This window comes from Asparagus officinalis, chromosome 4, assembly GCF_001876935.1.
Source record: "Asparagus officinalis chromosome 4, Aspof.V1, whole genome shotgun sequence".
In the NCBI taxonomy this organism is placed as follows: domain Eukaryota; kingdom Viridiplantae; phylum Streptophyta; class Magnoliopsida; order Asparagales; family Asparagaceae; genus Asparagus; species Asparagus officinalis.
Genome location: NC_033797.1, coordinates 9,253,430 through 9,269,979, shown reverse-complemented (window position 1 = coordinate 9,269,979; position 16,550 = coordinate 9,253,430). Strand labels below are relative to the sequence as shown.

General features: G+C 35.6%; 1 protein-coding gene across 1 annotated transcript; it reads right to left on the bottom strand.

Moving 5' to 3' along the window:
* On the bottom strand, positions 6,612-12,715 carry LOC109836553 (ribonucleoside-diphosphate reductase large subunit-like). Its single transcript, XM_020404475.1, is given in 18 exon segments — positions 6,612-7,012; positions 7,111-7,194; positions 7,299-7,446; positions 7,524-7,673; positions 7,762-7,964; positions 8,376-8,495; positions 8,582-8,746; positions 8,837-8,923; positions 9,543-9,692; positions 9,771-9,863; positions 9,943-10,113; positions 10,674-10,750; positions 10,842-11,082; positions 11,170-11,433; positions 11,886-11,973; positions 12,069-12,130; positions 12,225-12,256; positions 12,259-12,715. Coding segments are annotated over 18 exon segments (2,433 nt in total). The 5' UTR covers positions 12,449-12,715; the 3' UTR covers positions 6,612-6,904.

The following is a 16,550-nucleotide window of genomic DNA, read 5'->3' as shown; positions in this document are numbered from 1 at the left end:
TATGATCTTATAGCTGGACACGTGGACTTGAAATGTGGAATATTCAAGTTGGGCCCACTGTCCGTTTTTTTTTTCTAGGAAGGGGTAGGGCTGTGCAAGGTCGACCCTGATATTCTTAATTTTTCACGGGGCCCTAATCAAGCTTTCAAATGAGGGGCCTCTATATACAATATTTCATACACAAAAAAATTTATAAGATAGCAAAATATTTTTTTATTAAAATGGAGATGTTTCTGTTTCTCCATAAAGCTTCTCATTATCTCCACGAAATGGCAAACTATTTTTAGCAAGTGTTTTCACAATAGCAACTGCTCTCAATAGTAATTTTCTCCAATGTTCTCGTTCTTTGTTGATTTGTTCTTCAACACTTTTATCGATTGTCGCATTTTGTCGTAATCTGATCTCTAATTCAATCCAACTCTTCATGTTAACAATGTGTTCACTACTTGTTTCATGACTTTTAAGTCTGGCACTGAAATTTCTCTAGTCTCTAACTCCATCATTTGCCAATTGAATTTTGTTTGTATCATATTTGAACAACTTACAACAAAAACAAAAAACATTGTCCAAAGAATTTAAATAGATTAGCCATTTTCTATCATGATGTTCACTCTTGGATAAGTTACGAATGTAATGTGTTGAGGAGAAATGTCTACCTTCTGAATCTTTCGGAAAATCAAGATTATCATTTCTTTTGGAACCTCTTTCAACTAGTAAGTCTCTCAATCTTTGATCAATATTTTTCCAATTTCCTGGGTCATTTATGTTGATCAATATTTTTCCAATTTCCTGGGTCATTTATGTTTGAAGGCCTTCTTTCAAGGTTTTCTTCTTGTACCAAATCTTCATGTTCATTTACATTTCCTTCATGTTCATTTACATTGCTACGTTCTTCACATTCTTCAATGGAATTTCTATTCTCATTCAAATTTTTATTAACCAAATCATCGCTTTTTTTATTTTCAGGTTGCTCATTTTCAACATTCACCGAATCTTGAACTAAATTAGAATATGTATTTTTACTACCAGTAATAAATTTTTCAAGTACTCCCGCTTGAGATCGATTGAATTCTTCAATTTTTTGTTTCTTTATCCGCTTATCATGTCCAGACATATACTTTCGAGGAGGCATGATATCCAAATTTAATTTTGAATATGCTACAATCTAATAAATATCGAGAAAAATAAATTAATCAAGAATTCCTACCAAAAAACATGTTAGGGACTAAAATATATCTAATATTTAAATTGAAATTTGAAATTAAACAATAAAATCTATATAGGTAAAAGATCTTACAATTTCTTCAAAGTTTGAACTTTGAAGATGCTTTCTTTCTTGACAATCCGCCAAATCCCGTTTGATTCTGCCCTAATTCACAAAACCCTAATCAATTTCAATTTCAATTTTACAAAGCCCTAATTCCTAAACCCTAATTCCACAAAGCCCTTTCAATTTCAATTTCACAAAGCCCTAATTCCTAAACCCTAATTCCACAAAGCCCTAATTCCTGAACCCTAGTGAGAACTGAGAAATTACAGACAAAGTAAGAAACCCTAACCTTGGTCAATGGCGGTGGCCGGTGGGCAAGAGGGAGGAGGACAAGCCGGCGGGCGATTGGAAGAAGAGAGGTCAGAGAGAGAGAGACCTGGGGTTTTCTCTTTTTTTTTGTAAGAGCGGTCAGCAGCAACTAAGATAGGGACGGGAGGAGAGGAAAGGCTGTAGGAATCCATTATGCTATTAGAACCCTCTAACAATTTTGCACAAAAATCTTTTTATTTTTCCATATATATATCTATCTAAAATATATCAAATATTACATTGGGGGCCCTTGTTTTTTGGGGGCCCTAGGCGAAGGCCTATCCCGCCTATGCCCAGGGCAGGCCCTGGGGTTGTGCAAACGGTCGGTCGGTTCGGTTTTTATCAGATTTTGAGCTAACAAACCAAACTACCCATTATTCAAAACTGAACCAAACTGTTGCAAGTCGATTTGGTTCGGTTTGTTCGGTTCTAATCAAGATGCATTCATATGTTGTAGACAAATTTATTCATGTCTGTTATACAATCTTTTCTTTTAATTTATTCACAACTTATATAGGTACTAACATGCAAGGATTTTGAAAAAAAAGTATTAATCTAATCAAAAAAAGTGATGAAGAAGAGGAAACATCACAGAGGCAGCAACAATCAGCTGCAGCTTAAAACAAAACAAATACATCTATAAGCTACATGAAGGGAATAAGCTACTTTAACATATACAAAGACCCAAGAGTTCAAGACCAGCAACAATAAAATTAAGAAGGCATAATTATCCGTAAAGATACATAGAAAAGAGAAACATAGATAGCATGCCAGTTGAGATACAGGCTAAAACAAAACAAGATCATCACGAACCAAGCTTTCCAAGAACAATGTTTGCAGGAGCTTTGCAAGCTCTATAGTCTATACTTAGAAGAGGTTCATATAACTCAAATTCAAAAATAACAAGTTTGCAACCATAAACAAAACAATAATACACCTAATATGCATACATTATTTCAACAACTCAACTAAATTAGGGTTTTTAACTTTTTGGCACACTAATATGCATAAAATCAAATTTAGGTTTTTTATTTTTTCAGTATAATTTACTAACATATAGCAATAAGCTAAGAACTAAATCAATCTTAATCATAAAATCTAATTAAACCAACTATTTCTCACTAATCTACAATTTAGTAGCATGCATCAAGAACTAAAAAGTTTAGATCTTTCCCTCTGAAGCTGAAAGGATAGATTCAAATTTAAGGTTTTCAGTTTATACCTCGCGGGTGCGGGTGTCTCCAAAGCAGGAGATGGATCCTGAGGAGATGGTTCGGTCTCGGCCATGAAGACGATGATGAGTGGCTGCTTGGCGGCGAGTGAAGGAAATTCGAGTCGACGCTGTGGACTCTTAATGAACATTGTCCAGAGTCTTATGAGGTTAGAGAGTTATGACCGCGAATTAAACATTGATTGTGGCTTGGTCTTATACGTTGGTGGCTAAGGGCTTTTGAGCGTCAGAAGATCGACCGAGAATGTATATAGCAGTAACATCACATAGTATTATGATAAGTTAGCACTAGAGGTCTTTTTGCCTAAACCGGACGTTGTCTTATGGCCCTTATCGAGGAAGTCAACACAGCTGATCATGGGAAGTTATTTGTGCTAGAAGCAAGGCTCACTAGAAATACTAGGGATAGATTTGACGTCTCTATAGTGTCTTGGATAGCGTGCCAAGGGATTGCTGAGTTGCCCATGCTTCGTAAACTTAATAAGAGTTTTAAAGGTGTGCCTAAGGTTTGAGTTTGGTCCAGATAGATGTCACCGAATATAGATTAACCTAAGAACTCATGGATAACTTTATTGGCATAGCCTAAAGGGATTTTGCCGTGGTTCCTAGGTAAATTTAATCATGTAAAATGAGGGTAAGACCCTTAAGGTCTTTAGGGTCGGGTCAGAAATCGACCTCATCACGATTAAAAGATTGGTGTGGCCTGTAAGTCATTTTGCCGTAGCTAGAACGGCTTATTGGCTGCGCTAATGCTCCTTGGGACTCTAATCGCAGAAAGTTAACCGACAATGTTAGGTAGGTGGCGGCTAAGAAAATAAATATTTTGGTTTGCAGTAAGTAAAGATAAGAGCACTCGTGGTGTCTATCGAGGTACAGTCTGAAGTGAACATGAACGAGTTAGTACCATAAAATAATTGATTATAAATTCTCTATAAATGAAATTTACAATCAATTTAAGGTTTCAGTTTAACCTCGCGGGTGCGGGTGTCTCGCAAAGCAGGCGATGGATCCTGAGAGATGGTTCCGGTCTCCGCCATGAAGAGTGATGAGGTGGCTGCTCGCGCGAGTGAAGGAAATTCGAGTCGGTGCCAGCGAGGCGAGTCAGAGGCGACGACTGGGCAGTCGGAGTCGACTCGAGAAGCTGCGCATGTGTGGGGGTAAAAAGTGTGACAAACTGGGATAATAAGACAATTTGATTTGTCAATTTATGTGGGATAATTGACGATGTGACACATTATTAAAATATAATATTTATTTATCAATTAAGTCTAAATTAATTTACACAATTAGTTTAGTATATTATTTTATATATTATAATAATATAATGCATTATTTTACATTATACTAAAATATAATGTGTTATATTATAATTAGTAATTAATTATAACCAATTTTAATGTAATTAATTAACATATTACATTATATTATAATAATATATTATATTATATAATAATTGATATACAAACATTATATTTACTAATATTTATAACATTTCATTTTATTCAATATATTATTTTTTAAAATAGTATATTCTTATTAAAATATAATATTATATTTTATGATAAATTACTATAATTTAAATGTGATAAGTAACATGGCTCCTTATTAAAATATAATATTTACAATAACCATAATATACTATTAATATGTTCAATACTATTAATTAATATATTATATTAATTTTATATATGATATAATACTTTAATATACAGTAGTTTATTACTATTTTTATTATAGCAATAAATATTATAACTACCACAATATTGACGATATAATAAAGTGTAATAGAAAATAGTAAATTTTTATATAAATTAAAATATTCTAGATAATAGAATATATTATTATATTAAATATATAAATATTAAATTATAACACAATATTTTATATCATAAAAACACTACAATAAAAATTTTATTCTAACCGTTATAGCCATCTTAATGATGAAAAATAATCTCCAATTAATTGCAAACAAGTGTCACACATTATGCATAATCAAGCCAACATTTCAAGATGACCAGAGGCCCAATTCAATCGACTCGATAAGCCGACATATTGTGATGATGACTCGAAAGGCATCACGTGTCGACGACCCGAAAGGTGTTGCGTATCAATCCCTGGCTTAGTCGACTGCTTAATCACTCCACTCGACCGACTCATCGGCCAACACCTTGCGAGGGTGACTCGAAAGACAGTACTTCTCGACCACCGGACGAGTAGAGAGGCGAAAAAATACTTTGAGCCCCTTCCCGTGCACTGGCGACCAATCACCAACGCACTAAATGCTATTAAATGCGTTATGGACGCCATCAATCCTCTGCCCCCCAATAGTCTTTATGGCACATCAGATCACGTTGGCAACGCACACCCCTAATCACTTCGCATTAAATACCGAAGTGACCTCTCCTTCACTCATCGGACGACACCTGTAAAGTAGAGGCTGACGTGATCGTCATCCCATACTCGGCTGAAGTTACCATTATACTCTTATACCATCGCTATAAGTAGAGGTACTATTTTTAACAAAAGGGTAAGTTCTTTATTACTACCCACTGTGCTTAAGAACTATGGCATTTCATTTTACTTCCCCACTCACACAACTCACTGACTTTGACCGTCGGAGGAATAACCGGGGAACTCAACCCCGCCCTCTTACGATTTGCTACTTGTGCAAGGAAAAACAGCTTATTTCAGAACCAGACATTCAGAGGGTTAAAAGACATCCGTCAACTTAATCAATTCATTCATTTGACTGTTTGATATCATACATCAACACTAACTAATAAAATAAATATTAAATAATATAAAGTAGTATTATAATAGTATAAATACTAATATTATAATACATGAAATATTATTAACTAATATGTAATAATGATATATAATAATGTTATATTAGATTATACTCTATAATATTTTATTATCTTACGTTATAGCAGAAATTATAATATAATATAATTAAGATATATTACATATTATAATACAATTAAAGTATATTAGATATTTAATATTAATGCTTCAAAATTATCTTACTTTCCACATGATTGTTCCAAAGTTAAGAATAGGGTAATTTTCAGATGTTGGGATAAAAAGTTTGTATAGAATTGGGAGAATTTTGCGAAAAATGGGGTAATTGCCCCAATCTCATTGTCTGAATAAATAACATCTTAAAGTAAAATTTCAATCTCATTATTTAAATGAATAACGCCATAAAGTAAAGTCCCAAAAAAATATCTTACTTACCTCAAAATTACACCAACCAATAACCCCGCTGAGAGTTAAAAGTAAGTGAGGACAAGATTTAGGTGTAGTTATTAACTGGAGTTTTGAGGGCATTTCTAATATTTGTTGGGTCCTTGCGAAGAGGACTTTGCTTTAGGAGGGGTTTATAGCGAAGTTCAGACTAATTCAGGTCCCGTTAAACTTTGATCTGAAATAAACCATTATTTTGTCGACTGAAAAATAAATACATGCGTAGAGAAGGTAATAACATTATCATAATTAATAAAATAAGGAGAAGATACAGTTTTAGGAGAACTTGACTGGAAATAACTAAACAGGACATGATATTGTTAAAATTAGTAGAAACTATAACATTAAATAGAACTGAATGAAAGAATATTGTTATAATCAGATACGTGGAAGAATGCTTATTTCAGCCCATAATACCCAGAGAGAAAAAAAAATCAGATAACTGAAGGCACGTCGAGTTTATTGCCCCATGCACATAACAAGAGTAATTCAACCACGAAGCCACGAGGTCCATGGGTAAATGTTAAACTTTTGGCATCACATATTTAAAACTGACATACAAGCACAAGAAAATACCAGCTTTATATAAGAACAACTTTTTACATAGCTAGAATGGGGATCTTCTAACAAACACATTATATGATTTACTAAGACAAAACAGTCAGAAAAAAATTAATCTCAAATACATATAACAAAGCAGCATGGCTAGACGAATATAAATAGAATGAGCTCCTAAAATCTTGAAGATTCTCAAAAAGAGATGGACGCTGAAGGTTCAGGAAAATCACAATCATGCGGTTATTTTCTCGCATTCCAATATTTTGCAAGTCCCAACTTTGATGATCTTAACTTCCACACGCCATGCACTCTTCTCTGTTTTCTAATGAACAAGCAACTTGTGCCATTTTAGATTCCAAATTATCCTCCTCCACTGCCTTTTCATTCTGCATATCCTCCAAAAAAATATTTTTGATTAATTGAAGATAGCCATGCATTTGAAGACAAGAATGATTGCATCATAGCCTGCAGAGAGAAAGAGATCAATGCCTACCTTGATCAAGGAAGTATCGACAGTGAACTTGATTGCATCAGCTGCAGCTCGTGAACGCAAATAATACATTCCTGTTTTAAGACCCTTCATCAATGAAGTTTCATTAGATTAGTATACTTGAGATGGAAAGATAAAAGATCATTGACTAAAGAAAATAGAAAGATGAAAAGTAAAGGACTATGCCAAACCTTAGACCAAGCATAGAAGTGCATTGAAGTTAGCTTCCCAAAGTTAAGTTGATCCATGTGAATATTCAAGCTCTGGCTTTGATCAATATAGCAACCTCGATCAACAGCCATGTCAACAACAGTCCTTTGCTTGATCTCCCACACAGTTCTAACACCATAAAGGTTAATGTATTGAGAAAAATCTACATCTTCAATGAAGAAAACAAACTTTGGTATAGCTCTTACTTGTAAATTGCTTTGAGATGATCAGGAATCTCTGAAACATTGGTAACCGAACCATTTTCATAAACTATCTGGTTTTTAAGAGTTGGAGACCAGAGCCCCATTTCTGTCAAGTCATGCAGGAGATGCTTGTTCACGACTACAAACTCTCCACTGAAAAATGAAAATATTATGATTTGTTAGTAGTTTGAAGTGCAACTAAACTTGCCAGTGGAATCACTAGGTGGTAATTAAAGCAAACCTCAGTACTCTTCGACTATAAATGTTAGATGTGTAGGGCTCGAAACACTCATTGTTACCAAGAATTTGACTTGTTGAAGCAGTAGGCATTGGAGCAACCAGAAGAGAGTTCCTAACTCCATTCTTAGATATCATTCTTCTCAGTGCAGGCCAATCCCATCGGCTAGATGGAGTAACATTCCACATGTCAGGTTGAAGAATTCCCTGCAGGTACACCATGGTGAGTTAAATACAAGAAAATATTTCCACAATAAATGTGTATTGTTGTTGTTGTTATTATTATTATTATTATTAATTTTTAATCAATCATTCATGGGAAGAGCCAACCAAGCATAAAGAATTGATATATATTGGTCACAATTCGATAAATGCATAGGTTTACTGCTTTCTATATGCAGATTTTCTTTCTAGGCTCACATGGCATCGAATTTTTTTTTAACTTACTATACAGGATGATCATTTAGCATGGTCTATGCATAACATATTGGGCAAATTTTAAGTGGAATTTATCAGAAAAATCAAGTAGAGTATCAACAAAAGATCTAGTGCAATCGAAATCTCAAAAGAAGCAAATACCCTAATATTGTAGAATAATAACCAGAAGCTAACACTAACCTTACTGACGGGGCTTCCTTCATATGTCTCATATGTGCCTTCTTTAGCAGCAATTTCTGAAGAAGATTTCAGGGCATGATAATATATTGTCTCAAATATATCCTTGTTCAGCTTTTGTGCCTGCATAAGCAATCAATGATATTTAATACTGACTCAAACAGAAAACTGAAGGACCCTAAAGAAATAACTTAAAGACCTGCAACTACCTCTTGAGAATCAAAAGGCATGCCGAGCAAGATGAAGGTATCTGCCAAACCCTGGACACCTATGCCAATCGGCCTATGCCTCATGTTAGATCTTCTAGCAGTTTCCACAGGGTAGTAATTAACATCAATTATTTTGTTGAGGTTTGCTGTGACTATTGCTGTAATCTGTTAAGGGCATATAAATTCAATCAAACAATGTATGCACTACTAGGAAAGCATCACTAGACACTAGCTAATACTGTCAGAAGAGCAAACCTCAGCCAGTTTATCGAAATCAAAGTATCTGTTCTTCGATCCTATGCTTCCAACCAACTTTGATGGATGTGACTCAATAGGAACATCCTGAAAAATGAATGAATAGATTATCAACCATTAGGTGAGAGTTTACGGGAGACATTTCATCAAAACCTATTTCATACCTTATCTCTAACAAATCGTGGTAAAGCAATTGAAGCCAAGTTGCACACAACAGTTTTAGTGGGAATCATTCTTAGCACCTAATACTGTCAGAAGAGCAAACCTCAGCCAGTTTATAGAAATCAAAGTATCTGTTCTTTGATCCTATGCTTCCAACCAACTTTGATGGATGTGACTCAATAGGAACATCCTGAAAAATGAATGAATAGATTATCAACCATTAGGTGAGAGTTTACGGGAGACATTTCATCAAAACCTATTTCATACCTTATCTCTAACAAATCGTGGTAAAGCAATTGAAGCCAAGTTGCACACAACAGTTTTAGTGGGAATCATTCTTAGCACCTAATACTGTCAGAAGAGCAAACCTCAGCCAGTTTATAGAAATCAAAGTATCTGTTCTTTGATCCTATGCTTCCAACCAACTTTGATGGATGTGACTCAATAGGAACATCCTGAAAAATGAATGAATAGATTATCAACCATTAGGTGAGAGTTTACGTGAGACTTATTTCATCAAAACCTACAAGGAATCAGTTCATACCTTCTCCCTAACAAATCGTGGTAAAGCAATTGAAGCCAAGTTGCACACAGCAGTTTCAGTGGGGCTAGTATACTCTAATATTTCAGTGCACAAGTTCGAAGACTTTATGGTCCCAAGATTTTGTTGATTGCTTTTCCTATTGCAAGTGTCCTGCAAAATGAAAATACTTATTGTAACCATCCACAATAAACAACATCGCAATAGGGATTCTGAATGTTTTCTTGATACCTTATATAGCATGTAAGGTGTTCCAGTTTCGATCTGAGACTTCAGAACTTCAAACCAGAGGTTCTGAGCTTGAACAACCTTCTTGGCCTTACCCTGGAAATCATAACAGATATATTGAGTGCAAACTCAAATCTTATTAGATCCAATTTTGAAAATCAGAGAGAAGGTTTACCTCTCTCTCATATTTTGTGTACAACTTATTAAACTCCTCGCCCCAGCAATCAGCCAATCCCGGAGCTTCATTAGGGCAAAACAATGACCACTCTCCATTATTTTGGACTCTCTCCATAAAGAGGTCGGGAATCCAGAGGGCATAAAAGAGATCGCGTGCTCTGTGTTCTTCCTGTAAAATGGCCATATTTATTTTCATTGCAAAGATAAATTAAAAAAAAGAATTTCTTTTATATAAACACATTTAAGACAAGGGCTAAAATAGCACATGGTAGCTTAGCATGGGAAACAAGTTCCACCAATACTGGAAATACATTGCGTAAAGGATAATACTATATTATATACAATTTTAACATGCGAGAGGCTAAGAATCATATGCTTGACATCAAATATCTATATAAGCTCAAGTTAAGCAATGGTCATTTTCTCAGGAAGGCATCTGCTTATCTTAGGCAGTGTATTTATTACATCACCAAACTGACAGTGCATGTATCTGTAAATGAGCAAATACATTGCGTGAAAGTGAAAATCTTGAAGAATAATGCATCTTTTAATCGTATTCTTTTTAGATTAACATGCACTGTGTTCAAATATGAGTAATTGACCATTAACAAGTTATTGGATACTACAGTGGATTAGAATCAGATAGATTCATCAAACAATAAAAATAAGCAAAAGCTATAATAATAAGTGCATCTGCATAATGCATGTGCCCTGTTGCGGTGTGAATACCTTCCCATGGTTTTTCCTGAGGTCAAGAAACTCAAATATATCCGCATGCCAAGGCTCCAAATACACCGCAAATGCACCTAAATGCAACAAAAGTAACAAATTTTCAACGAACTACTTAATGAATGGACTAAATAAAATCAGCAAATCAGTTGGTCATGTCAAAATTACCCTTCCTCTTGCCTCCCCCTTGATCAACATAGCGAGCAGTGTCATTAAACACCCTTAACATTGGGACAATACCATTAGAAGTTCCGTTTGTTCCACGAATATAACTGCCCATTGCACGAATATTGTGAACAGAAACACCAATTCCTCCAGCAGATTTGCTTATAACAGCACACTCCTTGAGAGTGTCATATATGCCCTCGATACTATCATCTTTCATACAAATAAGGAAGCAGCTGCTTAACTGGCAACATACAATTCCACTTGAATCAGAGGATTAATTTCAAACTACCTTCAACTCATAAAAAAATATAAGGAAAAAGAACAATACCTGAGGACGAGGAGTGCCAGCATTAAATAAGGTAGGAGAAGCATGTGTAAACCACCGCTGTGACATTAGATGGTATGTTTTGACAGCAGAATCAATATCTTCCTTGTGAATTCCAACAGCAACTCTCATCAGCATGTGTTGAGGTCTTTCTACAACCTTTTCAGAGACTTTTAAGAGATAGGATCTCTCAAGAGTTTTGAAACCAAAGTAGTCATAATCAAAGTCTCTATCATAAATTATCTCACTGTCCAAATAAGCTGCATTCTGCAACAAATAAAATTGAAAATAGTTAAAAAAATATTAACATAATAACTAATCAAATTATAACAACATTAAATCAATCGCGCATGATTTGAGATCATTTTTGTTATCTAGCATGTCCCAGATGGGTACGAAACACCACTACAGTCTTAACTGCCTAAAGCTAATTTATTAGAAACTTATAAAGATGGGTAAAATCCAAAGCATTGTTCCATCAAAATGAGTAAGAATTGCAGTTAATGTGTAAGAATGAGACAACTTGATCGGTGAAGTATAGTATTTTGATCAATATAAAAGATCAATTATCACGACCTAAATTGAGAAGTTATGTCAGAATATAGAATAACCATGTCAACAAATAATCTACTTAAAAGGAACCTTAACTTCGAGCTATTATTGCAAAAAGATAACATAAGAATACTGGGAGGAAATTTAAGTTTTTTAAGGGGCATTACTTTCATGATTATCTCATAAACATCATCGGCAACCAAAGGCGCTGAGAGCCCCGATCTCTCGTTGAAATGATGATACATCAACTTAATCCTGAAAACCCAATTTTAATAACCAAATTAAGTTAAATTATCAATAAAAAAACATGTATCATGATAAACAAGCAAAACGAGAAAAACAATCCTTACGTCTCAGAGAACGACTTCATCGTGTTCTTATGCAGATTCGAGACCGCAATCCTCGCAGCAAGCTGTCAAAATCCGATTTTTAACAATCCAATTAATCAAAACCCGAGATTCAATGAATCAAAATCGAGCCTCAAAAAATCCAAGATCGACAATTACCGAAGCATAATCCGGGTGGTTAGCAGTCATGCCGCCGTCTCGGCCGCAAGCTCGTCGAGCTGACTCGTGGTGACGCCCTTGTAAACCCCGGCGCAGACTTTTTGCGCGACGAGCACAGGATCGCAGTGCTCGTGGCTCAATCCATAGCTCAACTTCTTCAATCTCGCCGTGATCTTGTCGAAGTGGACGGGCTCGTGCCTGCCGTCTCTCTTGACTACGTACATGACTGAAACCTAGGGCTCCGATTTGGGTGAGGAATTTCGTCGAATGGGTTGTGAGCGATGAGAGGAGATTGGGGGTGGGGGGTGTTTAAATGGAGGATAAGGGTATCTAGGGCTTTGAAAGGTTGGTGGCTTCTTGGGGAAGATTTTAGGGTTTTGAAATGTTGGCGGCAACTGGAGGAGCGGGACGCACTGAAATTTGTGGGGGGAGACTGGAGAGTGGAGGGAGAAGGGGAATCCGCTTGAAATTTTGCCGCGCTTTTTTTTCGAGGAGAGAGGATGACTTTATTTATTTCGCCCCGCATCTTTCATACTTTGAACTTAGCCCAACAAATATTCGTGTTTATCATTAGTCCCTCCGAATCTTTTTAAGTGTTCTTAAATTAGTCTCCCTAAGGCTAAATAGCACTAGGCTGAAATATTGAGGGACTAATTTCGAGATACATAACATACTAATTTCAAAATATGAAGACTTGCGGGGCCAATTCAACACACTTGAAGATTTCAGGGACTAGGCGAAAATATGGAAGATGCGGTCGGTTTCGTATTATGCGTTCGATTATAGTTCGGAGATTTTGGGCTCCGCTTTGGGCTTGTAGTTAAAGACGGCATAACCCCTATCATTGTAATGTATTAATCCATCAATCAACGGGGTAATGTCAAGTTATAGCTTGGTATAATCGAATACGTACTTATCGTGAAAGTAATGGGTGTGTGGATGTTCAAATATAATCAGGGTAAGTTTAATATAGAATTAGGGATGTTTAACAATATATTCAATAAATATAAGGGTTGAAATATTTGGACATTTCTAAGTAAGATTCTCAAGTTTTAATAACATTGAAGTATTAAGGTGCTGACTCTTCAGGCTATACAAGTGGTGTCAAAATAAGCGAGGTTATACAAGCTCGAAGGTAATTCAATACTAATTAACCACGTTATAGTTTTGGGTTTCGTACCCTGTAATTAAAACGACGGATCAAGTCCAATTTAGCATAACATGAACCGCGTCAACATAACTATTCGTCAGTTAATTATCTGATATGACTCTCACAATCATAGTTTCAATTTCGTGCCGCGTTTAAAAAAAATATTATCAATTGGGTAATGTCGTGACTATCAATTGGTGTACATCCCACATATTATGGTGAAAGTAATGGGTTAACAGATATTTTTGGTCTGGTATGGAGATTACAGAGAAGAATTGTGTGATGTTCTGATTTTCTGCTACAGATTTTAAAGTTTGTGCTCTTGAAACATTTTCTTTTGTCGATAAGGAAATAAATGGACGAGTGGAACGACATGGCTAGAAAGAAAATGTTGTTGCCTCTTTTGATCAATTGTTGAAATATAGTTTAAGGGTTTTACATATTGGCCCCTCGCATCTTTTATTTTCAAATTGGTCTCCCAAATCATCGAAATGGTCATTTAGTCCCAAATCCTTCGATCGTCCATGATAGTGTGGATTAAGAGCAGCAGTCCTTAAAACCTGACCTTTTGACTCGGATTTTCGGTTATGCCCTTCTTTACATATGAACACAGATTCATACCCTCTTCTCCTTCGATCGTTTCTCTTTTCTCAAATTTCATTTTCCATGAAGAAGTAGATGAGATATTGTTACTATAAAAGATAATTAATGAATTAGAGTTAAACACGACAACAATCTGCCTTGTTGGGTTAATGACTGAAAGTAATCATAGCAAAAGCAAAAAAACTAACAAAATATAGATTAATTTGGAGCAACACACACGAACCTTTTTTTTGTGGTGGTGATGTGGCGTGGGGTGGGGTGGGGGGGGAGTGGGTGGACCAGACAGCAATCGTAATGATTTGTGGGCTAACGTGAAAATAATTAATGTGTGAGGGACCAATATATTAAACGCCGTCCCTTTTTAAATCTTTGCAATCATTGCTTCCACGTGCCCACTTGGGCATTTTGAAACTAGGTTGATTTTTTTTATGTCCAATCACCAGTAGATAACGATCTTACATGCTACCATCTTGCTTTCATAAAAATTCCGAAACATGTCGTGCGCGTATACGCGGTACCAGAAAATTCCTTGGGGCATGTTTGAGTCGGCCCGAGGTTTCATTATTTTAGCAAAATGCGTACTCCGAAATCAACAAAACAGGGGCGCACAGTGCATTTCAACAGCAATCGGGTGCATGATTAGACCGGCATCGTGACTTGAATACAAATAATCCCCTCGGAACGAGCGGTTGTCAACCTTCAACCGGCTCGGTGAAATGTCTGTTTTGATCCCTACTTTGCACGTCCAAGGTTGGGAACCGCCCCGCTCGCATGCGGTTCGTTTTGAAAGGATACATACTGTCAAGGGTCTACTCCGTGTTTGATTAGATCGAACCCTCGGTTATCTAAATATCCTCGGTTATCTTGTTATTCATTTTGGATTGTTTGATAAGACTTGGATTCAGGCCCGGCCCCGAGGTTTGGGTTGCCCTAACCCAATCCAATTTTGGTTGCCTCTTATATTAAAATTTTGGTACGAATAATAACGATAAAAATAAATACATATAATACCCTTTAGCGTTCTATATTGGGTTCAAACTGATAATATTCTCTTGCAAAATCAATATTTCTATAAGAAAAAATTATATTTGTGCTACAATTTAATTCAAGGAAAAACACTTCTCCTTGAATTTTTTGAAGCGAATTCTTCAATTAAGTCATCATACTCGAGTTTCTCAAAGTATTCATTTTTAATTGATATCATTGTCAATCCATTTAATCAATCCTGTGACATGGTAATGCGAAGATAACATATATGAAATCACAACAATCAACTAAACTGATGCCGGAACGAAGACTTAGTAATATCATTATTATTAAAACAATCAAACAATTAATCTAGATAGCAATCCAATAATATGAATGTCATCAAATCAAAGTTAAATTGAGATTATAATTAAAACCAAATAGAGATATATCAGATTATCGTCCATTAGGATTTTCGAGTTTTAGATGACTAGAAGGGAGATGAACTTTTTAACAAGTAAACATTATTTTCTCTTTCTATCTTTCAACTTTGATAAGCTTCTTTTAAACTTATGGAGACCGTGAGAAACTAGTCAGAAGGCATAACTGTGCCACCCAAATAACTAAATCAAATCTAATTTCCAGTTTCAAAACAAAAACTACACGAAACCGCCCAAACATCATAACTCCTAATTCAACAACTAATATTCAGCCAAGATTCAAAATCAGAAATCTTAATTTCATTGCAAAACATCAAAACCCCAAATTTCCGTCCAAAAAACCCTAAAATTATTTATTTAAAAAAATATCTGATTGTGTTTCTTTGGTGGACCGATCGGTCGTCGACGTTGATAAGTCGATTCAGATTCTCTCCGTCTTTTGGGTGACTGGATCGGACCGTCGGAGGAGGAGTCAGCGGGGTGGTCCGAAGGATGGGAGCAGAGACGGGAAGGAGGAGTTGGATGCTGACGGAACAGAGACAACGAAACAGAGCGGTGTCTCCGTCGATTCAGATTCTCTCTGTTTTTTTTGTGAGCGGCAGAATAGAGACGAGAATGAGGAGAAGAGGCTGACGGAAATACAGGAGGAGTTGGGTAGGGCTTTGAGTATTAATAAGAGTTTTTTACTAATAGAACCCCTAACATTTTTTGCATAAAAGCCCTCTTACAAAGTCCACTTCGAAAATTATTACGGTTTGAGGGGTGAAGGATGTAATCGAGATGGTTGCCCCCCCGGTCCTGGGTTGCCCCAGCCCCGGGGCTTGGTGGGCTTATCCCAGGGCCGGCCCTGTTTGGATTATTGGACTATTGTTCAAAAACTCTACATTCTAAGATTTGTGTTAGGACTAGAATATTTTGGTTGGAGTCTTGGAGCTTTTTCAAAGGATTTTAAATCTTTTGAATGAAATTTGGGGCCAAGTGTTAAACAGCCATTAACAAACATAATTTTAAATATTAAAGCTCCAAATGATTAAATAGTATAACATATTAAAAAGGATATTTAATTTTTAAATTATTAAATATACTAAAAGTATTTGAAAATAAATTTATTTAATATGATATATGCTAAATAACTAAAAGTAATTATTAAATATACTAAACTAATTA